The following is a 26,410-nucleotide window of genomic DNA, read 5'->3' as shown; positions in this document are numbered from 1 at the left end:
CATCATCTAACACCAATGCCATCTACCACTAATACCACCACTAGTAATTTCACAAACAATCACAAACATCCATGCCTACGACAGGATTCAAACCCACAGCCTTTTGGCTGGAGAGCAGATATGATAACCACTCAGCCAACCTTGAGATGTTTTATAGCCTTGCCCACCTCCTCTTCCAAGATGTCATTTTCAAAGACCTCTGCTGGTGGAGAGATTGCTTTTAGTTCTTTGATTACTTCTGTTGCAGCATTATTTAGTTGATTTTTATATAGTTCGCTGCAGTATCTCGTCCATCTATGTATGATTTCAGTCTTGTCCATCAGTACTTTATCATCTTCATCTTTGAAACCTCCTGTTGATATTTCTTATAAATTTATAGTCCTCTCTAGTTTTGTGTTCTCCATAGTACTGTTCAGTATCTTTGCATTATCCTCCAGCAATTTGGCTTTATCAGATCTTGCTGCTTTCCATACTTCATTGCATTTCTGACAGTATAACTCATCTGCTGCCTCTGAAATATCTTTTTTAAGTTGTTCTCTTTTCTCTTGTACCAGTTTCAGGGTTTCCTGAGTTATCCATTTCTTGTTGATCTTCTCTCTTTCGGGAATTACTTCCTCTACCGCTTTTTTAGTGTAGTCAGTTGTTCTGCTCTTGTATTTATATTTTGTTTTTCACTTGTGGCCTTAAGCATAGTTTCCAGTAGGTCCTGATATGCTGTTCTTAACCTGTCTTCATTTAGTCTTAAGATGTCCTGGCTTTTTGGAACTTTCCTTTGTACTTCTGTTTCAGTTTTAGTCTTATATTCGCAGTCACTAAGCTGTGGTCCGAATCAATATCAGCTCCTTGGAATGATCTGCACTGTTGAACTGATGTTCTCCATTTCTGATCTATTAATATCAGGTCGATCACATTCCTGTGCCTGACATCAAAGGAGCAGCATGTCCATTTAGGGCAATCTTTTTGTTGGAACTTCATGTTGCAAATCATGGTGGCGGCATGCTGCAGGGCTCTGTGCTTGGACTACTGCTGTTTAATTTGTACATAAATGATATAGGAAATCGATGAAGTCAGAGATTTGGGGATAATCTACTACTATCCCCAAGTCAGAGATTTGGGGATAGTAGTAGATTGAGAGTTGAAGTTTCGAGAGCATATTGCTAAAATAGCCAGGATAGCGCATAGGATTACTTGGTTATTGAAGAAACATGCTAAAAAAGTAGAGATGAGGGATTTATCATTCTTTTTTATAAAGTCTTGATACAACCACATTTGGATTAATGTGCTCAAGTCTGGTCACCTGAGTTTCTTGGAGATGAAGTAATGGAGAGGATCCAGAGGTAAGTGAGCAAGATGGTGAATGGTAAGTGGAATGTTTCCTATAAGGATAGATGGAGGATTTGTGGATTGCAAAAGTTGGTTGATAAGTGAAAAGAGGAATATAAAATCCTTTAAGTTACTTAAAGCATTTTACAGAATTGCATGGGAAATGTTTCAACATGTTGCTAGAGGGGCAGAATGCAAAATCTCTGAAAGTTGGGCAAGAGTGTTGTTAGCAAGGACCAAATGTTAAAAAGATCAAATTTTTTGCTTGGAGAATGGTTCAGATCTTGCTGCTTTCCAGGATCATCTGATTCACAACTGACATGGAATGGGTTTCCCAAGTCAGTTGTGAGTGCTTTGGCTGATCATGGTTTTAAGGAAAGGTACAATAGATATTATGTTGATAGTTTGGATCTCCCATGATGAATCTTAGGACTCCATGGAGGTGCCCATGCAATTAATATATTATATCTTAAAAAAAAACTTTTTCTAAAAAAAAAATTTTTTTTTGTAGAAAAAAAAGTCTTTAACAATATATACTACAAAAAATTCAAGTTTCATTTTGCCATGTCTCTAAGAAAATTAACTTGATCGACCAGTAAAAAACAAATGATATCAATCATTTGCTTACTCGAATTAAAAAATGACTGAAATTTTACTCATCTTTAGTTCCATGCCTGTACTACCAAAATATCCATAATTTAGCCACTTCAACATGTCCTGTTGTGGACATAATGAGGCTTCCATCTTATCATTTGATTGGATCTAGCTTAGATGTCTACTTGACAAATTATAGTCTACCTTTTGCAATGGTAGATAGTAATTTATCTACTATAAATTAGATAAATTTATAGTAGATAAATTATCTACTATAAATAGATAAATATAGATGTATTTATCATGTCCATCATGGAATGAAAGTCAGAATGGATAGAGTCTGACCATTGCTAGTTTATCCACATTGTTCCTCCTATATGCAAATGACTTCACAAATACCTCCATTGCTATCCATAGTTTGGCTGATAATAGTACACTTAATTTCTCCTTCCCTTCATTTACCATACCTTGCAGTGTTAGAATATTCCAAGCTTCATGATCATTTTTCATGGTCATTTTTTCCCCTGGAATCTCACTTCACTTTCATTTATGTTTGATAATACCCAGATCCCCAGGCAATATCCAAGTTGAGTTCTTGAGCTAACTTACAATTCTAGCTTTTCACAAGCATGTCACATCTGCAGCCTTTTAATTCTCCAAAGAACTTAAAAGTTGCTGCTTAAACACTCTCAGCAATACAACTGCTAACCTTATACAAGTCCCAGTCCATCCCTCTCAGTGTGGGACTTATGTTCATGGTGAAGGGGATCCTTTCAATGATATATCTGGCCCTTTTCATTCTTACTCTGTTTCTATATTTCTCTTCTGATAATCTTTGTTTTAATTCTGTTGTTTGCTTTCCTGTTCTCCAGATTACCTTCACTGGGATCCAACCACTTTTTGCCATGCAATGCAACTTTGAGACATCTGGAGGGGGGGGGGGATTTGGATGGTGTGCATGAACTGTCAATTTGTTTAATGGTAATGATTCACAACACAAGAATAAGAAGAAAATAATTAATATTCATTTAACTTATTTGCTGATATTTCACTGGTATTATATCCATCATCTTTAGACACACTCCTAGATGGCTCAGCTAGTGTGCTTGCCTGCAAGGGTCAACCATAAGTGTAGTAAACCTCCTTCCCCCATAGTCAAGGGACCAAGCTCAAGGCTAGCTGCAGTGCTGTGGTAACCCTGACGTTCCACTTCCGGGTGCATTTATTGCTTGCCAGATATTGGTCATCTGTGTAGATTCATGGTAGGTCAGGATCTCTAGCACTGAACCAAAATCCTTTTGAGCATGAATTCTTCATTCTCATATTTTTCAGAATCCTTGCAAGGTCCAACCAAGTAAGCAACCATGGATATATATCTTTTGATAGCAAAAATAAGAAACAGAAAATGCTTGATGCATATCTAAATGTACAATCATTTCTTATTATCCATGCAGTAGGTGAACTACCAATAAGTAACCCGTTGCTCTTCTTTACTCAGAAGGGTTTAGAAGAATTTGCAGGATTTCTCAAAACAATTAAAAAATCACATTTTGGTGAAAAACATAATTTAAGGTAATACTAATTACACTCTCAGGGGACCCTGGAACCCCTAGAGAGCATGTCCCCTGGGTGGCGGATAGGGGAGCCCACCATGTGTGTGTGTGTGTGTGTGTATATGGTGGGGTGGTCCAAATATACTGAATAAGGACTAATGGACCAACAGGGCCATAAGGGGCAATCATCTTGATTGTAAGGGAAGCGGCACTCCCATGGACCCCTAGCTGGATCTATCCTCTCTTTCTTCTACTTTGAGGAAGAGCCACTTACTTTAATCTTTCCTATAAGGCCTTATCAGCCAACTCTTCTTACTTTATGACCCTTATGCTATTAGAGTACTCGAGGGCTATGGGGTCTTTTCATTTCTGGCCTTACAACTATGCCCTCTCTATAAACCTTATTATATTTCTTCTATAATCTACTCTTTCCCTTTCAATATACCCTATTCCTCCTATGGGTTTAAATTCGGAAGAAGGCTAGTTCAGAAGCCTTAAGGTAGCAGCCCTACCACTGAACTATTCCATCATCAGGCTAGTCCCCTGACATGGAGAACATAATCCTACTTGTAAGCTGACAGAAGAAGATAATCGGATTGAATCTATGGGAAACAACCCTGGAATGGAAAAGGGAAAACGAAAATATAATTCACATAGCAAACTGGAATGTAAGAGGAATAGCATATAAAGAAATAGAATTAGACCCGTTATTAAATGAAAGAAATTTTAAAATAGCAGTAATCACTGAAACAAAAAAGAAATTAAAAGGAACTATGAGAACTGAAAATTTTAATGTGATATACAGTGGAGGCGACAGCAACCAAAGAGCACAAGCAGGAGTCATGATTTGGATTCATAACTCCCTTTCAAAACAGTTAAAACATTATAAATTATGGAATGAAAGAATAATAGAAGCTAGAATAAAAATAGATAGAGGCTATTTAACAATAATTGGTTTATATGCCCCAGAAGAAGGAAGAGGAACAGGATAATATTGATTTTTATAATCAGCTACAAAACATATATAATAAAATAAATAAAAATGATTACATAATTTTAGCAGGAGACTTAAATGCAAGAATTGGAAACACGAAAATTAATAATAATATAGGAATACATGGAGAACACACTCTAAACAGAAATGGTAAAAAATTGATTGACTTTGAAGTTTATAATAACCTAAAAATAATGAATTCCTTCTGTAAACATAAAGACATACATAAATATACTTGGGCAGCAAGAGGATGGAAATCAATATTAGATTAAATGAAAAGACATCAGAATTTTCACTAGATGTTAGAGTTCACAGAGGATATGAAATAAGCAGTGACCACTTCCTTGTTAAAATAAAATTAAGATTACCACCTAAATGGCTACAAGTAACAAGAACAGAAAGAAAAATTGAAACATTTGTTTATAAAACTAGACTATTGAATGATACAAATGTACAATATCTATATGAACAAAGAATTAACCAATATCTAGATAAAATAAAACAAAATGAAGAAATAGAAATAGAATGGCTTAATATAAAAATGATACTAAATGCAGCAGCAAATGAAAGCTTAGGAAAGACCAAAAAATTCAATAAAAGGAAAAAACTTTGTATAGTCTGTTTCATTTTTTAAATAGTACATAAATTCTGCTCTAGAAACCAGGGCCAGCCACTTCAGGCCTCAAAATAAGCAGGGCAGTAAATTTTCTCACATCAGGAGATGAAATTCATCTTTTACCTAAAGACAATCACAAACATCCATGTTACTGTGTAATTCATGCAACTTGTCAGATAGAGAGAGAGAGAGAGAGCATATTAACCAATTGGCCAGCCATGTCAGATTGTTTATGATAATGACCTCTCTGTCTCCCTTCTGAATAAAATAAAAGCAGTACCTACTTGTTCATATTATGCGATAGATATTAATCTATTTCCCAGCCATATTTCCACTGTTTATATATGTGATATTGAAGTAGCATGGAAGTTATTACTTTTCTTCCTTTCCTTCATGGATGCCTTGTTGGAAAATTGATCAGGCTGATTGGAATGACTTGCAGAATTTTATCCTGAGCCAAATGTATCAATGAAGTTGTGATGTATGTAACAAATTGTATTGTCCAGGCAGCAACAGCTGCAATTCCAAAAACATTATCTCAGTTTCCACCATACCTACAACTACAATGGAACTTCAGATGCCAAGCAAGAGGAAGGAGGGAAATATCAAGACAAAGCATATAGTGTATTTTGTACATAACCTATCACATTAAACCTGATGGGCTTTTTAAATGTGCTAAGGCCCAAGAAGGGAGACGAGTCACTGCCATCCACCTACCACCCCATCTCACTCACCTTAGTCCTGTCTAAACTAATGGAAAAATCATCAATTCCCAACTCCTACACTACCTTGAAGCTGCCTGTCTAATAGACAACCTCCAGTATGAATTCCGTCGCTACCGATCAACAGGAGATCTGCTCACATATGTCACCCATCTCTGGACAAATGCCATAAAGAAGTTTGGTGAATCTCAAGCAGTTGGACTTGATATCTCCAAGGCATTTGACCAGGTGTGGTACAAGGGCTTACTAAGCAAGCTGCCAGCTTTCTGTCTGGATGCACACTATGTGTGGTGGTGGATGGCTCCTTATCCTCTCACCATTCAACTAATGCCAGCGTTCCTCAAGGTTCTGTCCTCTCACTAACCCTCTTCCTACTATATATCAATGACCTACTTCAGCTTACCTCCAACCCAATACACAGTTTAGCAGATGAGAGCACATTGCACTCTTCCCTTTCTTTTGATAAATCTTACTCCACACAACTCACTTCATCTTACAGAATAGCAACCACCACTGCCCTGAATTCAGACCTCCAAGCCATCCTCCAATGGGATTCAGATAACCTAGTCAATTTCAATGCAAATAAAACCCAGTACTGTCTTATTTCTCATAAAAAAGAACCATTTTTTCCCAGTATTATTTTTGACAACACCAAATTTCCAGACAATCTAAGATTTCTCTTCTTGGAATTACCCCTCAAGCCTCTCCTGGCATAAACACATAACAACCATTGCATCCTCAGCTTCTAAAAAACTAGGATTTCTCTTTCACTCAAGACGTTACTTCACCCCTGAACAGCTGTTAACCTTATACAAATCACAAATCTGCCCAGCCATCGAATACTGACTTATTAATGACCCATCTCTTACCAATTCACTCCCTCCACTTTCACACAGAAGTTCGGTCTCTGCACTATGTGTTTTCTCCAAATATGTCCATGGAAAATGTTCATCCGAAATAGCATCAATAATTCCCCCACTTAGTACTAAGCTCATTGGAACACGTGCAGCTGCTGCTCAACATTCCTACACAGTGCACCTTGAAACCCACAGAACATGTTTCTTCTCTTCCTCCTTCATCCCTGCAACTGCTATACTATGGAACAGTCCTCCTCTTGATGTGTTCCCTAAGGAATACAATATACAGTCATTCAAATCCAATGTGAACAAGTACCTTCTTTCCCAACCCATACACTGTACTAACGTACTAGTTGATCTACAACCTCTCATGTATGGGCTCAACATAAAAAAAATAATCAAAAAAAGGCCAAAGCACATTGTGTTACACATCAAAAGAAATCTTGGAATCAGTATATATTATCTGTTAATGAAAATAAAAGAAAATTTTAAAAAAATAAAAAATATGCAAAAGTGTTATGGAATAAAATCCAGAAAATTAAGAAAAATTTATCTGACAGTTTCATATGTTAACAAATCCTCGGTACTTTAAATGCAAAACTTTTAAAAACTGTATAATTTTTACATCGATTGAGTAGATTAGATGAGTTGCATTGTATATTTAGATTTTATTATATGCGGTATAAAATGCTATTATGTGCTTTTGTTTTTCTTCTCAGTGTACCACCAATTGGGCAAACTGACAGAAATGATGATGATGAACTAAGATTTTTGGATGAAATGGATAGGTAAATAGATTTTTAGCAGTAGATACTGTGCATTTATCAACATTTTAATCACAAATAATAACTAAGAAATTGCAAATGAGTTATAATATTCCTGAATATATTATCATTGTCATAAATATGTCAGTGAGGTTTGTGTTTATTGCTTTCCTGAAAACAGAGCAGAATATACTTCCTTGTCATTTTTTGGCAGAAATTACCATCTAGAAAAGAGAGGTTATTGCTTCTATTGGATTCCAGGGTGAAGGAGATTTTCCGGCTCTTAAGGAAGGCAAAGATCTGGAATAATTTTCCTTGCTATGCAGATTACCATAAAAAATGTCATCTTTTAGACTAGAACCAAAGTTTTGTTATCTTTTTTCATAGCAATTAGCTAACGACTCGCATTGCTCATAAATAAACTAGTTCCTCCTACTAAAAGGAAAGTAATAGAGGAAGCTCCATAATCATTCCATTTGGCTGTGTCTGATTTATGAATTTGAAGTAAGTGATGTTGAGCAAATTACCAGGAAGTTTCACTATATCTGAAATAATTTTAGTCCATTACATTCTAAAGAATGTAATGGACTAAAATAAGAATGCACGTTTGGGCATTCTTGTACATTCTTTTTGATTTATGATGGCCTTCCAGAGAAAATACTATAAGAACTCTTCATGAAATAAAAGTTTTTAGTAGGAAAGAAAAAGCTATCTGTTTATGGCAGTAGAACAGTCCCTTTATAATGAATAAGGTGAAAAGTTAAATTTAATTAGGATTTTAATTGAAGGATATTAAGAGTTGAGTATGCAATTTAAAAGTTATGCAATTAAAAGTGGTGAACATGAGAGACAGTGATAACTGAGTGCAGAAAATACATTCAGATAATTGAAAAATGTAAAAACCAAGAACAAAAAAATTAACACTGAAAAGATGAGTTACAAAAATTTTGGATTTGAAAGAACTGAGAATAGAAACCTGTTATATAATATTAAGCAGGCAATGAACGTGAAGGTGCTGCCATTTTGTTAAAACGTCATCAGAACTAAAAAAAAAAATTGAAAACTAACTGTAGGCTAGCTGCATGGCTTTTTGTGAAACATAAAGGGGCTCGACAATCGTTAGGCCACATGCGGCCCAAACGTGCATTTTTGGCAGCCCATCAAAGGTTGACGTTACTTACATGGCATGCAGCCCATATGTTGAATTATTTAAATAATACATTTTATAATATGAATAATAAATTAAAAATAATTTCATACCTATGCTCTGTGATATCACTGTGCAACTTGGCGTGAGTGAGCCATGTGAGTCATCATGAGCAGGGTTAACAAAGGCGACTTCATCCGATGACAACTGAGATTTCGGTGCACTCTTGCAGTCATGTTCCCTGGTCCGTCTTTTAATATAATTCAATAACATCAACTATTATTTTCAGAGGATATATATTTGTTAAAAATAATTTCAAAAATAGTTCAAGAAAATGTAAAATTGCAGATGAAGGAAGAAGGTTTAATTTTGATTGGAACAGCAAGTACTTCTTTATTGAAAATGGGGATAAACCCCTTTGTCTTATTTGTCATAAAAGTGTTGCTGTTATGAAAGAATATAACATCAGACGTCGTTACAAGAATGTTGCACTTTATCTCGTAATCTCATACTTTAAGTCTTTCTGTGTTTTTTAAGATTGATATGATAAAAATTGATAACTTAAGTATTTTTTCACTCACTATTTTCTCTTAATTAAACACTTGCAGCCCTAATTATTAAAAATAAAAGTTGAATGTGGCCCACGAGTCTGAAAAGGTTGCTGACCCATGTTCTGGAATATTCGGAAATTGGGCTGGTTTGAGAGTACAGAGGAGTAATTTATTTTGTTTAATTGCCACGAGGGGGCTCTGTAAATAGGATGCATTTTTGAAAATTATAGAGACAACTACCATGTTTGAATAAAAACTTTAGTTTAATATAACTAAAATCTACATTCGACGTTTCAACCTTTATGTCAAGGTCATCTTCTGGAGCATACAACTATACACAGAAAACAGGCTACACTACAATCAAACTGGTTTGTTAAAGACACTGACCAACCACTACAACAATTGTTGGCCTGACCTCTGGTAGGAAAAAAAATATATATATACATCAATGCTAGAGTCCTATTATTAGTGTTATCTGTTGGTTGTAGAAATACATTGGGCACAATAACGAGTATCTATCTATATACATATATTAACATCATGTACACATTCCAGCCAGTTGGTATGGAATGGTTTCTAATACTAGCTGAGGATTGGCTAGAGTCCTGACTTATGTTGGATATTACATATTAGGTAGGCTGAATGTGTGCCGTTCAGATCCTTGGAATTTTCATGCCATCTTTGTTGTTGATATTTGGGTGGTTTATCAAGATTTCGCAGGATTCCTTAAATTTCCTTTCGTACCAGGTTTTTGTGCGGTGTAAAGAGCAGGCGCTTTTCCAGTTGATTTGGTGTAAGGTGTTGAGTGCGTGGTCTGAGAGGCCTGCTTCACCATAATGGTTATATTTAATGTGTCTAATGTGTTCTTTCTTGCATATAGGGATTGTCTGTCCTGTTTCACCAATGTACGGTAAGTTACAGGTGCAGCAAATGCAATAGACTCTAGGATGTGCTAATGGGAGGAGAGGATCCTTAGAGGAGTTGAATATGGTTTTAAGTTTAGTGGGTGGTTTAAAGGTGGCATTGAGGTTATAATGTTGTAGGAATCTGTTGATTTTTTCCGATAACCCTTTAATGTATGGGATGGCTATGGTTTTACTGTAATCTAGATTCATTTTTATTGTAGTTTTTTGGAGTATTTTATTAACAGTATTTTTATTATAGCCATTATTTATGAATGTGTCACTGATGATTTTTAGTTCTTGTTTCAGGGCTTGCTGGTTAGAGCAAATTGTTGTAGCTCTGTTTTTAAGGGTGTTAATGACTCTCCATATTTTTGTGATGGGTGGTGATATGAATTAGCATGTATGTATTGGCCAGTGTGTGTCGGTTTTCGGTAGACCATGAAGGATAGACTTCCTGAAGGAAGACGTGTGACTAGTGTGTCTAGGAACGGGAGCGAATTTTGGTTTTCGATTTCGATAGTAAATTGTATGCGTTCATGTTGTTTGTTCAGCTATTCCCCCCCCCTCCAATCGCTAACTTCTACATGGAAACCTTTGAGCAAAGGGATCTTGATTCCGCCATGCTAAGACCGACAGTCTGGCTTAGATACGTTGACGACGTGTTCGCGATCTGGCCACACAGGCGACAAACGCTAAACACATTCCTTAGCCACCTGAACAAACAACACGAACGCATACAATTTACCATCGAAATCGAAAACCAAAATTCGCTCCCGTTCCTAGACACACTAGTCACACGTCTTCCTTCAGGGTATCCTTCACGGTCTACCGAAAACCGACATACACTGGCCAATGCATACCACCACCCATCACAAAAATATGGAGTCATTAACACCCTTAAAAACACAGGTACAACAATTTGCTCTAACCAGCAAGCCTTGAAACAAGAACTAAAAATTATCAGCGACATATTCATAAATAATGGCTATAACAAAAATACTGTTAATAAAATACTCCATAAAACTACAATAAAAATGAATCTAGATTTAGTAAAACCATAGCCATCCCATACATTAAAGGGTTATCGGAAAAAATCAACAGAGTCCTACAATATTATAACCTCAATGCCACCTATAAACCACCCACTAAACTTAAAACCATATTCAACTCCTCTAAGGATCCTCTCCTCCCATTAGCACATCCTGGAGTCTATTGCATCTGCTGCACCTGTAACTTACCGTACATTGGTGAAACAGGACGGACAATCCCTATATGCAAGAAAGAACACATTAGACACATTAAATATAACCATTATGGTGAAGAGGCCTCTCAGACCACGCACTGAACACCTTACACCAAATCAACTGGAAAAGCACCTGCTCTTTACACCGCACAAAAACCTGGTATGAAAGGAAATTTAAGGAATCCTGTGAAATCCTGATAAATCACCCAAATATCAACAACAAAGATGGCATGAAAATTCCAAGGATCTGGACGGCACACATTCAGCCTACCTAATATGTAAGATCCAGCATAAGTCAGGACTCTAGCCAATCCTCAGCTAGTATTAGAAACTATTTCATACCAACTGGCTGGAATGTGTACATGATGTTAATATATGTATATAGATAGATACTTGTTGTTGTGCCCAATGTATTTCTACAACCAACAGATAACACTAATAACAGGACTCTAGCGTTGATGTATAATTTTTTTTCCCCACCAGAGGTCAGGCCAACAATTGTTGTAACAGTTGGTCAGCGTCTTTAACAAACCAGTTTGATTGTAGTGTAGCTTGTTTCCTGTGTATAGTTGTATGCTCCAGAAGATGACCTTGACATAAAGGACGAAATGTCGAATGTAGATTTTAGTTATATTAAACTAAAGTTTTTATTCAAACACGGTAGTTGTCTCCATAATTTTCAAAAATGCATTCAGATCACCGTGTAAGCCTAAAAGAAAAGCCGTAAATAGGATCTTTTTGTGTTTATGGCACATTGATTGTATTGCATGCATGGATATTTCAGGAGTGGAATTTTTGTTTTTTCTGGTATTTTTTTCTTTGTAATAGGAAGTAGATAGTTAGGTATGGGAATACTACAATCACGATAATGTTCAATTAAGTGAAACCTAATAGAAAGAATTTTGGACAAGTTAAGATACACAAATACACAAACCAGGCTATTCCCATATGTCCATAATTCCATACAAGCATTCCACAATGTTTCCCTTATCTAAGTTTATTGCGTTTCTAATAAAACCATTGTTAAAAAATTTATGATAAAAAATATTGATAAACTCTTCCAAAACATCAAGCAAACTACCATAGCACCCAGTAATATTCTTTCTTTTTTATATGCTTCATATTCATGTGCTAACATCGATGTGCCCAACACCCTTGACAGAGTCCACACCCTGTTTACATATGACCACACCTTATTGGAATGTACAAAATTATCTCCTACATTTAGTTTTGTACATCTTTCTCTCCCTAATAAGAGTAATAATCTCAGCAAATTACTTCAAATTTAATGAACAATTTTACGAACAAATTTTTGATCTTCCTGTGGTCAGAACATTAGCAGTAAACTCATTGAACTTTTTCTTCGCCATGTGGAAACATAATCCTTATTCCCCTTTCTATCAATTGGCATCTCTCGTTATAGTAGATATGTGGATGATGTTCTGTGCATTGGTAATACAAATGCCAAAGAACAGTTAGTATTAGTTCATTCTTTCAACACCTTTAGCCTCGAATTAAAGTTTGCTACACCTTTATATATAAAGAAAAGAAAACCATAAACTTCTACAAACATTGGAAATGTTTGCATTTCACCTCCTATCATCACCCTTACTCTTTCAAAAAATCTGTCATATTAACACAAGTCATTAACACCTACAAATATTCATCTTCTGTTACCGCTTAACACCAAGAAATTTTCATCTTAAGAGATCTTCAACTACACTATTCACTCAGTGTAGTTGAAGATCTCTTAAGATGAATAATTTCTTATTCATCCAAAATCACATACATATAAAGAAAAGAAAACCATAAACTTCTACAAACATTGGAAATGTTTGCATTTCACCTCCTATCATCACCCTTACTCTTTCAAAAAATCTGTCATATTAACACAAGTCATTAACATCTACAAATATTCATCTTCTGTTACCGCTTAACACCAAGAAATTATTCATCTTAAGAGATCTTCAACTACACTATTCACTCAGTCCAAAATCACATACCTTCTTTTTCTTCTTCTTCAACATCACATATAGCTTTAAAATTCTTATATATCCAAAACATTTATAAAGCTGAAATGAATATTCATATTACAGAATTGTTTTCACCACTAACATCAAACTACAAAATTTACTAAAGCATAAACCACAGTAACTCCTGACATGATATTATGCTATAATTTAGTTTAAAAGTTTAAGTGCTATTCAGGATACAACACCTGTTATATTGTAAATATCCTTGCATGCAATACAATAAGAACATATCCTTGAAATCAAAAAGATCACCATTTTCAATTTCCAAGAAAATGAATCCAAATTACGTTGTTTCTGAATTGCTAGCAATAAAAACCATCTAATGTGCCATAAACAGAAAAGGATCCTATTTACTGCCTCCCTCATGGCAATTAAACAAAAAAAACTTCTCATTACTTTACTATATATTTTCTAGTTACTGGCATATATTTTGTTTTTTCTTGGTTGATCTGCAGATGCGTTTACTTTGCCGCCTTTTCTAAACTCATAAAAGTTTTTGTCGTGTTTTGTGTCCTTCCTATAATATTGATATCATCTACATATGCCAGAATTTGTATTGCTTGTAGAAAATAGTCCCCCTTGTATTAATACCAGCATTTCTGAAATCCTTTCCAAGTACTATATTAAACAATAAGTGAGCTAAGGTATCCCCTTGTCAGACACTATTTTTTTATATGTATTGAATCAGTCAACATGTTCTGAATTTTAATCTAGCAATGGGTGTTTCTCATTGTAGCTTTAAATAAGGCAATAAGTTTCCATGGTGAAACCAGAACAGAAACAATGTTCTGGTTTGAAACAAGCTCATTTCCATTTCAGAGAGCCAAACAGAAGATTTTGCAGTTGAAATAATACCAATAATTGCTAAAATGGAAGCAGCTATTACAAAACGTAAGAACAATAAAACAATAATGATAATGATATAAGCTGAATTAATTAAAAATGCAGGTATAGAACATTTCAAGTAGTTGTTTTAACTTATTACCAAAATCTGGATTAATGAAACAATCCCAGATGAGTGGAATCTGAGCATCATATGCTCTGTCCATAAGAAAAGTGATGTAATGATCTGCTCTAATTAGAGAGGAATCACTGGTGAACATGAAAATGTTATTGTTGATTATTAATATGGATTCCACCAAGGAAGATCTAGAAATGACCAGATTTACATTATATGCCAAATACTTGAAGAATGCAATGAATTTGGAATTGAAACACACCATCTCTTCATAGATTTTAGAGCAGCATATGATAGTACAGACAGATCTAATTTATTTATTCCATTTCCTCATCCCCATAAAACTAGGTCAACAAATATGTGCATAGTAATTTAGATGTAGACACATATACCGTATATTCCAGCATACAAGTTGACCTGGCGTATAAGTCGATATTGGAATTTTTTGAGTATATTGAGTTTTTATAGTATACTCGTCGTATAAGTCGACTTGAAAAATTTCTTTAAAAATAAAAATTATGACAGTTTTTAAGTAAAATTTACTTAAAATGATATTTACTAGCCAAACAGTCTTTTAATGTGGGACATGTTCAAATCCCATTTAACGGAGAGCACAAAATCTTTATTAAGAGAGAATAATACCAATATGTCAGTGATTCCAAGTGGGTTAACTGAAGTCGTAAATGTTTGTATAAACAAGCCATTTAAAGATAGTTTACAAAAACAGTGGAATGCGTGGATGCAAGGAGAGAAAAGTTACACAAAAGGAGGACAAATGCGACATGCGTCTGTGGTAACTATGTGTGAATGGGTAGCGAAAGCATGGGATGAAATAAAACCAGATACAGTAATAAAATCTTTTAAAAAATGTGCTATATCTAACAAATTATATGGCTCGGAAGATGATTTTGTTTACAATGATGACGAAATTATTGCTAAATCTGATGGAGAAAACTATTACAATTTATATGACGATATACTGTAAGAAATTACAGAACCAGAGTACAATGAACTTTTCATACATTCAGATGGTGAAAATTAAAATTTTAATTATGTAGTAACCTACCTATTTTCTTTTGTAAATAAATAATTTTTTCTGTAAATAAATTTGATATAAGTTGAAATATTTTTACTTATTTACATTTTGTATATTGTTAATATATTTAACAGAGTAATATATTACTCTGTTAAATACGTACTAGTTTTTTCTTGGAAAGCAATCAATTTTTGACCCAGCGTATAAGTCGACCTAAAAAATTTAGTACTTTTTTTCAATCTGAAAAGTCGACTTATACGGCGGAATATACGGTAATATAAATGTGAGGGGTATGAGTGATTGGTCATCATCTATGTTATGACAAGATAAATAGATTTTATATTTATTGTGAGCTGATATTGTCTAATATTTAGTTTCAGTGTTACCATGTGATAGATGAGCGTAAAACACAGTGTTTGAATAAATTCTTAAGCAGTATTACCTTAAATTCACTGCTTCATGTTATCACTTGGGTACAAAATGGCAGTGAAAGGTAGGTTGTTGCTTGCATAAAACACAAATAAATAGTGTGGATTTTTCAAGAATGGTATGGTGCCGTGAATGTACTATGTATGCATGGGAAGATGCTACAGATGTGTTATGTGGAGAGCTTTCATAAGAGAAAGAAGCAAATGTGGGTGTGCAGGAGTGCATTATTCTGATGGATCACGAGTCTTGTATAAATCAGAATAGAGAACATGGTATTGTAACTAAAATGACTGTTTTGGAGGAAGATTATTATTATTATTATTATTATTATTAGACAACTCCAGAGAGTCCAAAGACTCATCGAGGGAGGACACCTGCTCTACAACTCTGTCTCCACCAACTGACCGCAACTACACCAACACCATCTACCACTGCCACCACTAGTATTTCCACAGACAATCAGAAACATCCAAGCCCATGGCGGGATTCAAACCTGCAGCCTCTTGGCTGGAGAGCAGATACACTAACCACTCGGCCAGTGCAGATACTAAGAAAGCGTGTGAAACTGATAGTGAAGAAAAGTGAGTGATATGGACATTAAAAAACAGTACAATTTACAGTAGGGTTGACAGCAAACAAGCTTGTGTGACTGATGATGAAGTAGCAAGACTGAATAATAATGAAAAAAGGATGCAAGGCTGAGTTGGTAAGAATGATGTAAGAGATGAAGCTGATGTGGATTGAAATGAAGAGAATTGTACATATATATATACATTTCTTTCTTAATCTTTCCCTCGTTTACCTTTACATATAACATAGCCGTTATATGAGGATAAGGTGGCTGGCCTTATGCCTCTCAGTGTATCCTATGTCTGTAGAAGAATTATGTTCTCAAGGCCAGATTGCCTGCTTGCAGGAGGAAAAATCCCAGATAAACTGGGGAGAAAAACCTTACAGTCCACGTCCCAAGATTGGCTAACTTAGCTCCGTCTGAGAAAGATCCTAAGCTCAGTGACGGGAATCAAACCCAAGACACTCTTTTTCCAGGCATATGGTTGCGAAGTGCATAGCCACTGAGCCAACCACACAGACATGTATGTATGTATATTGCCTGCCTATATATATATGTATATATATTTCTTAATCTTTCCCTCGTTTACCTTTACGTGTGAGAGTCTCTATTCCTTATAACCACAACCGTTATACGAAGATAAGGTGGTTGGCCCTATGCCTCCCAGTGTATCCTATGTCTGTAGAAGAATTATGTTCTCAAGACCAGTTTGCTTGCAGGAGGAAAAACCCCAGATAAACTGGGAAGAAAAACCCTGTAGTCCACACCCAAGACTGGCTGACTTAGCTCTGTCTGAGAAAGATCTTAAGCTCAATGACACTCTTTTCCCAGGCATATGGTTGTGAAGTGCATAGCCACTCGGCTAACCATGCAGACATGTGTGTGTGTGTGTAAAAGAGTAAAGAAGACTAAAACGAATGTTGTTAGTATAAAAGAGGCAGGGGCGAATGCTGGTCTTGAAATTTATACTTGCTCTTGTTATCATTCAGGGAATGAGAGGTGTGATTGAGTCTGATTAGCAGAATAATGAATTACTGACCATTAAAACTATGTACAGGTAATCCTCGTATAATGCAGATGTTAGGTTCCGCAGAAATGCCACGTTATATAAATCATGTTATGCGAGTCTCAGATCACATAGAAAAAGTAGGGTTATGTTCTGAAATCGTTTTTTTTTTTTAAATTATATAAACAACAATGACATATCCAACAAAAAATATATTTTTATTTAATTTAGGTAATTCATGTAAGTAAAGAAAACATGAAACAAATACATAGTATAAAAGTATAAAAATTACAAATTGTACTTAAACTTCATTGCACATAATGCATAAATGTTTTAGGCAAAATAAAATAGTGCATATTTTAATCTTTCATAGCACGAGGATTTGAGGATTGGTTAATAAACACTGGTTTTGTCATGTAATCACCTTATGCATTACTACAAAACGGTAGAGTAATTCTATCTTTGGAAACTTTGAATCCAGGAGCTGATCTTTCATTTTTCGAAATATAAGTGCGTTTTTGCACTTTTTCCAATATAACCTGGATTCATCCGCATCGAACACCTGGTCTGCACTATAAATGTTTATAAACTTTGAGAGTTTTTTTGTTTAATAAGATTTCCATCCATAGGAATTTTCTTTTGAGGTGCAATCTTCTATCGAAATAATTAGAGATTTCTCCATTTTGCCATTAGAATATCACGTACACGAGCACTTATTGACTCGGCAATAAACACTTTCTCGAATTTTATGTTCATTTTGTTTGATTGTTCGAATTGTTGATTTATTTAAATTCAAAGTCCCTGCAAAAACTCCTGGTTTTTCTCCATTTTTCAACCGATCCAAGATTTTGAATATTTTTCTTCGAGAGAAATTAATTTTGTTTTCAATGTTGGTTTTTCCCTTTCATTGCAGTTTGTGGCCATTACTATAAAAATAATTTTTTACACAAGAAAGCAAGCATTACATATTGTATGTAACTCACCAGAAAATAAAGTGCTCAGCTTGAGATGAACACAGTTATGATTTTTAATGCACTTTCCTGGCAGAAACAAGGACAATTTTTCAACAATAAACGTTTTATACGGTAAACAATTGAGGTACATGCATGCTAAAGGGTATTTCCCCTAATATAAATTCGCTACTTATAATTACATGCAGGATACAGGCAGACACAAATTTAACGAAGATAAAATTTGATTTTTAAGTCGCACGATGAAAAACATATGAAAAGATAAAGGGTTACTACAATTTGTAGACCGCTTTATATCGAAACCACGTTGTATAAGTACCGCGTTATATGAGTATGCATTACCTGTATTTAGAAATTTATGTACATTTAATCATACAAATACAACATTTATTTTACAAATGATATTCTATCTTTTTCAATTTAGCTATTTGAATACAAATTCTACTCTACAATTCTTCTTTATGAACTGGTCAATAACATCATCATAAAAAGTTGGTTGTAACTTAATTTTCCCAAGCAACATGCACACTTGTAAAGGCTGGCTGAAGCTCACTGGCTAGAGCTACTTTCACTGCGTATGGCCCGTGTTTAAGCAACAGGGTGAGATGACGTGGAGAGAGTGGAAATGTCTGTGCTCGCATGAAATCACAGTGCTGAAGTGAGGACCTGGATGCTCCCACAACCGAGCCAAGGTAGCTTGACCAGCGTCGGCCTTCGATACACAAAGCAAAGCTCAATTATTGCCTCGCAAGCTTAAAACGTCTTCTGTCTACAAAAATAAAAGCCTAAATGGAATGCTTATAAATGCATTCATTTATTAACAAATAAATATTACTTCTTTCTCAATTAATGAGCTTGCACAGCAAGCATGAAGATTAGAAAAGAAAATTAGCAAGCATGAAGAATGAAAAGAGGTAACAAAAGACTCACAAGTGATGTACAGGGATTTGATTATTAGAGTATAGTGAACAAGAAATGCACAAGGTTTGTTTTCCAGAAGGTAAAATAAATAGAATGATTGAGATATTAGATATGAAGAGTAAGCAAGCAAAAAGGCATGGTGGTAGTAATAATAGTGGTGGTGGGTGATGGGAGAATGACTGGGAACAAGGAGAATGTAAGACTGAATATCGGTAGTCAGTGTGTTGCCCAGGTATAAGACTGATGAGATGAGGTAGGGAGCAAGGATTATGAATGATAAGTTAGCAGAAATATGTGAAGATAAAGGAGTGCAATTTGTTAATGTGTGACATGAGTATGAAGAAAGAATTGAACTGTATAAAAGCAATGGACTACATTTGAATGGTTTTGGTGTGAGCATTTTGAGAGACTTCTGCTGGAAAGGAGAGTAAGAAAATGAGTATAGAGAATGAGAGAACAAGTGTGCAAGATAAACAGGAAAATATGGACACTCAGAGTGGACAGGGGAATGCAACATGAGAAAAGTCAGTGCTCAAAGAGTGTGAAAAAGTGTAAATAGAGAAGCAGGAATGGAATGGCTGGGATGTAAGAGGAACAGTTGGGTTAGAAGAGGATACCAGGATTGGTAATGAGAGAGAGAGGAATGGCTCAAGGAAGACATGGAAAACCCACATCTAATAAGTATATGCCAGTTAAACTTGTTATAGATCCAGAAACGACCTGTTATGTCTGTATGTGAATGCTAGAAGTATGAGAAACAAGGGAAACGAAATAGTTGCCTTGATTGATATCGTTCATCCAAAAATTGTTGAAATAAGTGAGACATGGTTGGATGAGGAGATAACATCCTGACAGGAATAGAGATGAAAGAGTAAGATGTTTATCATAAAGATAGAAAAAGAAAAAAGGGAGGTGAAGTGCTATTGATGATTTAAAAAAAAATAAAAAAAAAGGAGTTTGTCCATATCAGGTAGAGGTGCAAAGAGAAAATAGTGTGTGAGATAGAGATGAATAGAATGAAATACTTAGATATTGCTATAGTCCTGGCAACATGCAGGTTAGTGATGACTATGAAATGCATAAGCAAATGAGAATTACCTCAGATAGTATGTAAAAGAGACATGCAAGGATTGCAGGTCTTGAATTTGATCATTTCATCAGAGGATGTCATTATAAATGAGGTGTCAAATCTCCCTCCAGTTAGTAAGAGTGACCATGAAGTGATTACCTGCATAGTTGCCAGCCATGTGAAGATTTCGGTGAAGAAAGGGTATATGTGGTACTACAAAGCTGGTGATTATAAGGTGGAAATGCATGTTTGGAAATTATGGAGACAACTACCGTGTTTGAATAAAAACTTTAGTTTACTATTACTAAAATTTTACAATTTTTCCCCACCAGAGGTCAGGCCAACAATTGTGGTAGCGGTTAGTCAGTGTCTTTAACGAACCAGTATGATTGTAGTATAGCTTGTTTCCTGTGTATATTTGTACGCTCCAGAAGATGACCTCAACATAAAGGTCGAAACGTCGAATTGTAAAATTTTAGTAATAGTAAACTAAAGTTTTTATTCAAACACGGTAGTTGTCTCCATAATTTCCAAAAATGCATTCGGATCACCGTGCAAGCCTAAAAGAAAATATAAGGTGGAAAGGAGATCAGTGCTTCTTTGGTGCTATTTAAGAACTATCTATTAGGTTGTTGCAAATGAAATGGCTGTTGAATGACTGTCAGGTTTCTACTGGTTGCTGAAGAAAGCGAGCACTGAGGTATATGCAAATTTTTTGTCATGTGACAACATCACACGAGGGTGATGCAATTGTAGTATTTGTTTCGTTCAATGAGCATTAAACATTGAATACCACCGACATCAAGCCAATCATGGAACTCAGTCAATTAAGGTTGCCATACCTTTACGGGTTCAAATTGGGAAATTCTGCAGTGGCTACAGTAAAAAAACATCAATAAAGCATTCAGTGGAGGAACAACTAATGAGAGATCCACTTGCCGTTGGTTTGCAAAATTTTGCTCAGGAGATTTGAGGCTACAAAACGAACCCCGTGGCCATCGTCCTTCTTCCATTGATTTGAATGAATTAAAGGATTTAATCGAATCAGATCCACAACAAACTGTACAAGAGATCGCCCAGACACTAAATGTACACTTCTCAACTGTTTCACAGCACTTGGCAATAAAAGGAAAAGTAAGGAAGCTCGACAAGTGGGTGCCTCACGAACTCACTGATGAAAACAAAGCACGGCATTTGGAAGTGTGCTCTTCTCTCTTAAGAAGTAAAGAAGAAAGGTTCCTGCAACAAATTGTGACTGTGGATGAGAGGTGGACATTCTATGACAATCGTACACGTTCGTCGCAGTGGTTGGGAGTGAAAGACACTCCAGGAAGGACTCCAGAGGAAGGGCACCTCTGCATCCAATGAAGATGTTTACTGTATGGTGGTCTTCTGCTGGTGTTATTCACTACTTATTCCTTCCACAATGTGAAACGATAAATGTAGCTTGATATTGTACAGATATGCGGCAAATGCATGACAAATTGTGCCTTAAGCAACCAGCACTTTTGAATAGACATGGAGTAAAAAGGTGGCACACCGTTTGGCAGCTCCTATAGGAGGAGATGCCAAACGGAGGAAGGGCCAATGCTTCTGCCTGGTATCTCCACTTGGGCCTAGCTCCCACTGAAGAGACCTCAATAAAGGTTGAAACTAGTCTGGGTAGTGGCCCTTCCCTTAATGCATAACATTATACATATCCACGAGGAGATGTGTTTTGCATTATGGGAGATACTGAGATAGGAGTGCAACAAATTGTGACTGTGGATGAGAAGTGGATATTCTATGACAATCGTACACGTTCGTCGCGGTGGTTGGGAGTGAAAGACGCTCCAGGAAGGACTTAAGCAACCAGCACTTGTGAATAGACATGGAGTAAAAAGGTGGTGGCACACCGTTTGGCAGCTCCTATAGGAGGAGATGACCTTGCTAATGCTTGTGCCTGGTATCTCCACTTGGGCCTAGCTCCCACTGAAGAGACCTCAATAAAGGTTGAAACTAGTCTGGGTAGTGGCCCTTCCCTTAATGCATAACATTATACATATCCACAAGGAGATGTGTTTTGCATTATGGGAGATACTAAGATAGGAGTGTTGGTAGCTTGCTCCACCTTTGCAAGGAGTTGCACCACTTTACCCCAGTCCTGAAGATACTTTCAGGCGCAAACTTTGTTTGCACACACTTGGATAAAGGATTAAACTAAATTTATTATGGAGTCCTATTGCTTCACGATAACGCCCAACCACATACGGCAGTGTCAACCATACAGCAAATCAACAATTTGGGATACAAAATTGTGCCTCATCCTCCATACTCTCCTGACATTTCCCCAACAGATTACCATTTTTTCCGGCACTTGAACCATTTTTTGTCCAAGAAATGCTTTACCAATGACGCATCAATTTATCAGGCAGTGGAGGACTTAATGACTTCCAGAGACACTGATTTTTACAAATGTGGTATAAATGACCTTGCCACACATTGGCAACAATGCATTGATACTGCTGAAGGTTACTTTGATTAAACAGGTATTCTTCTTCTTTTTATTCTCTTCTTTTTCATTCGTCCTTAAAATCAGCCATTTCATTTGCAACAACCCAATAATAGAAGCAATGTCTAAATGTATTCAAAGGGCCAGAAGTTTTGAAGAAGGTAGGTGTGAAATGAATACATGAAGAGAGAGATTAAGCATGCAATACAGAGATAAAAAAGGCATTATACAAGCAACATAACATGAGTGGTATAATTCTATAATGAGTACAAAGAACAGGCAAGGAGGGTGATTAGGATGGTAAAGATAGCATAAGTGTAGTATAAGCAACAGTTAGCTAAAGAAGCCACAAAAAAAAAATCTAGGGAGGTCTTTTGATATATAGCCAGCAAAAAAAAAAAAAAAAATTGGTAGGATGACATTGATTGGAAACTGCTGCAGAGTATATAGCTGAGATATTTAATGAGTAGTTTATAAAGGTCTTTCAGTCTTGTGAATGTGACATATGCAGAGTTTGAGAGTAGTGGATGGGGAGGAGAAGGAACTGTAAATGGACAAGAGGTATATGTGGATTTCAGTAAACTAGATATTAATAAACTGGGGAGTTGATGATATATCATGATGTATTTTAAAGGAATGTGCCAGGGAGGTGACATCTGCCTTGGTATATTTGTTTAATATGAGTCTTACATTAGGTCAAGCTCCAGTGGAGTGGTAAGAAGACAGGACTGTCTTCTTTCCACTCCATATTTCCAGTTCCATCTATTATCATTAACATACAATTAAAATAGTAATGATGATAATACAAAATGCATGTGGCATTCCACCAACCTGTGTGTCAGATGTTGTGGTTACAGTGTTGGAGAGGGTAGTGAGAACCAGGATCCGAATTGAGTTGACAACAGTGGTATTATCTTTGATGGACAGCACTTATTTGTTGAAGGGAGGTCATGTGTTAGTAATCTACTTACTACAGTAAGGTAACAGCTGCATTGGACAAGGGAGATGGATACACAGTAGTGTACTTAGATTTTACCAAGGATTTTGGTAAATTACCACGTGATAAGTTGATACTCAAACTAGAGCAAGTAGAGTTGGATATTAAATTAATGTATTGGATTGAAGATTGGCCTGTCTGATAGGTGTCAACAAATTGTGTATAGGGGAGCAATATCCCAGAAGAGGAAAGTCACTAGTGGTGTGCCTCAGGGGTCTGTTTTAGGGCCATTGCTGTTTAACCTATATGTGAATGATATTGGGAAAAACTTGAATGGGGGTATTCAGTTGTTTGCAGATTATGCAAAGTTGGGATGAACTATGAGGAGTAGAGCAGATATTCTGGCCTTAGAAGAAGAGTAGGCTGAATTAATGGGCACAGGAATGGGGATAACAGTTCAGTGTTGTGAAATGTAAGTTTTAAAATTTGTAAAACAATGATGGGATGTAGAATTTACCTCTTGGTGGGGATATATTGTTGGAGGTGGAGGAAATGAGATGCCTTGGGGTGATGGTGGATAAGGTCTAAAATTTAGAAGACACATTGCCAAAATTGTTAGGACAACACAACTAATTCTGGCAATGATGCAGAGGACACTGACTTGTATAAGTAAGGAGATTCTGGTTTCATTGTATAAGGCTTTGATTAGGCCACATATGGACAGCTGTTCACAGATTTGCTCACTTGGTTTTCTAAAGGATGGAGAAATATTGGATAGGGACCAGAGGTGATTGACTAGAGTAGTTTCTAATCTCTGGAGTGTCAAGTATGAAGAAAGGTTAAGAAGATTTACAGAATCTAGTGGATAGAAGGAAAGCAGTGATATGATAGACATACAAATTAGTAAGAGGTTGTTATAAGATTAACATTGAAGAGGGTTTTCATAAAATGGGGGAGAACAAGAGGTCATCTCTGAAACTGTATAAGGAGGGTGTAAGCAAGGGAGTGAGAAGCAGGGTTTTTGCATGGAGATTTGTGAATGATTAGAAGGCATTGTCTAAGAGTATGGTGTCTACAAAGAATTTGAATTTATTTAAGGCATGGTATAATGAGCTGTATGTATGGCAGAGGGACCTCCCACAATGAGTCTTTGACTATGGGGATCTTAGGATAATAATAATAATAAATAAATGTTTAGAAGTATCAAAGGCTTATAAAGAGGAATAATAACTTTCTTATCTCTACTTGTTAATGTCTCTTGAAACCTTGTTTTCTTCAGCATCCAAGTGATCCTTTAAGCTGTGTTGCCCACTTTTTTGCAATATGCCCTCTAAATTTGAACCTCATGTTCACCATCACCCCCAAATCCCTATCACCAGTTTCTTGTAGTATGATCTCAGTAATGTAATATACAATCTGACCATTATCCTTTACATATGCTGTCAGTATGTTTAAATTATTCTACAAAATCTCTCCATCACCTTAATTATTGCCTTGCACAGTTTAGCATCATCAGCAAACATCTGGATATCACCTCTTCAGGTCATACCTGATATCATTAATGTACAAGTTAAACCACAGTACCCTAAATGCAAGGTCCTTTCCTTTCAAATTTCAAAATCTTACACTTAGCAACATCGAACTGTAAGGCTGCAGCATCTGCTCCACTCCTCATGGTTCTCCCCAGGTCGGTGTCATCTGCAAGTAACTGCATATTTCCAGTTCCATCTATTATCATTAACATACAATTAAAATAGTAATGATGATAATACAAAATTCATGTGGCATGCCATTAATGACTTTCCTCATTCAGTCTATCTCCAAATCAACCCAATTATGTTTTAATTTTAAAATAATTATATCTGTATTGAGATTAGATAAATGTTTCTTTTGGCTTTTCATTTATTTCCAGTAAAGAAGATAAGAAAGATTCTATAGCCGAACCCCTGTATTCACTAATTGGTGAAATATTTGAATTGAAAGGTGTTGTCAACTGGCTTAGAAGAACGCTTATTATCTTTGTCCAGCTTGCATATGGAAAGACAATTAACAGGTAAGTAAATAGTAGTTACCATTTTGATTTTAACTTAATTTGTTAATGTTGATTAATCCTTTGATCGTTAAGTTCCAGTTTCAGGTACTTTACTCCAAGTTTTTTTTTTTTTTTTGTAGAATTTCAAGACTTCATGTTTAATTGGGTATAAAAAGTATTTATTACAGTTTTTATACAATGTCAATGTTTTACTAAAAAAAGAATATTTAACTAATAAATGATTTTTATACATGTAACAATAACTATAATAACCTACAAGCGGTAACATTTCTTCAGAAGTTTCAAATAGTATGATAGATTTTGAAGCATGGTGAAGCACACAACCACCCTACCTGGCAATCAGGCCACCACATACTTCACATTTCTTTGCAAACCTTCTTTCCTAAAACTGATCTTGTGCAACAAATGGCACATTTTCTTCATGGCTCTGCTTGCTTTGTAGTAGGGGTATATATTCTGGTTCCTGTCAGTCTGATTGGGTTCCTTCCTTTAGCTGGTCTTCTGACTTTCTTGTTAGCTCTTGGAGTGTGGTAGGTTTCAATGTGTCATGAGATCCAGCCTAAAAGCTATGTGATCACGCTTACAACCTAACTTTGTGTAGTACAAAAGCATTGTACACAGAGATATGTAAAATGTGTCTGAATATTTTTACATAGTATCTCTGTT

General features: G+C 35.8%; 1 protein-coding gene across 2 annotated transcripts in view; it reads left to right on the top strand.

The window, feature by feature from the left end:
• LOC150100328 (sorting nexin-25-like) overlaps positions 1 to 26,410 on the top strand; it is a 350,110-nt gene that overhangs the window by 297,350 nt on the left and 26,350 nt on the right. For both annotated transcript variants that reach the window (XR_016549234.1, XM_090402426.1), the window contains exons 18-19: positions 7,379 to 7,447; positions 25,604 to 25,744. Coding sequence is in view for 1 of the 2 variants with exons in the window: in XM_090402426.1 (XP_090258552.1) it covers positions 7,379 to 7,447; positions 25,604 to 25,744 (210 nt within the window). In the remaining variant the exon portion in view is untranslated. The remainder of the gene's footprint in view (positions 1 to 7,378; positions 7,448 to 25,603; positions 25,745 to 26,410) is intronic.

Source organism: Typopeltis vanoorti, chromosome 13 (assembly GCF_054136105.1).
Source record: "Typopeltis vanoorti isolate ZY-2024b chromosome 13, IOZ_Tvanoo_1.0, whole genome shotgun sequence".
NCBI lineage: Eukaryota > Metazoa > Arthropoda > Arachnida > Uropygi > Thelyphonidae > Typopeltis > Typopeltis vanoorti.
Note: the sequence above shows the minus strand (reverse complement) of the source record. Positions and strands in the feature narration are given on the sequence as shown.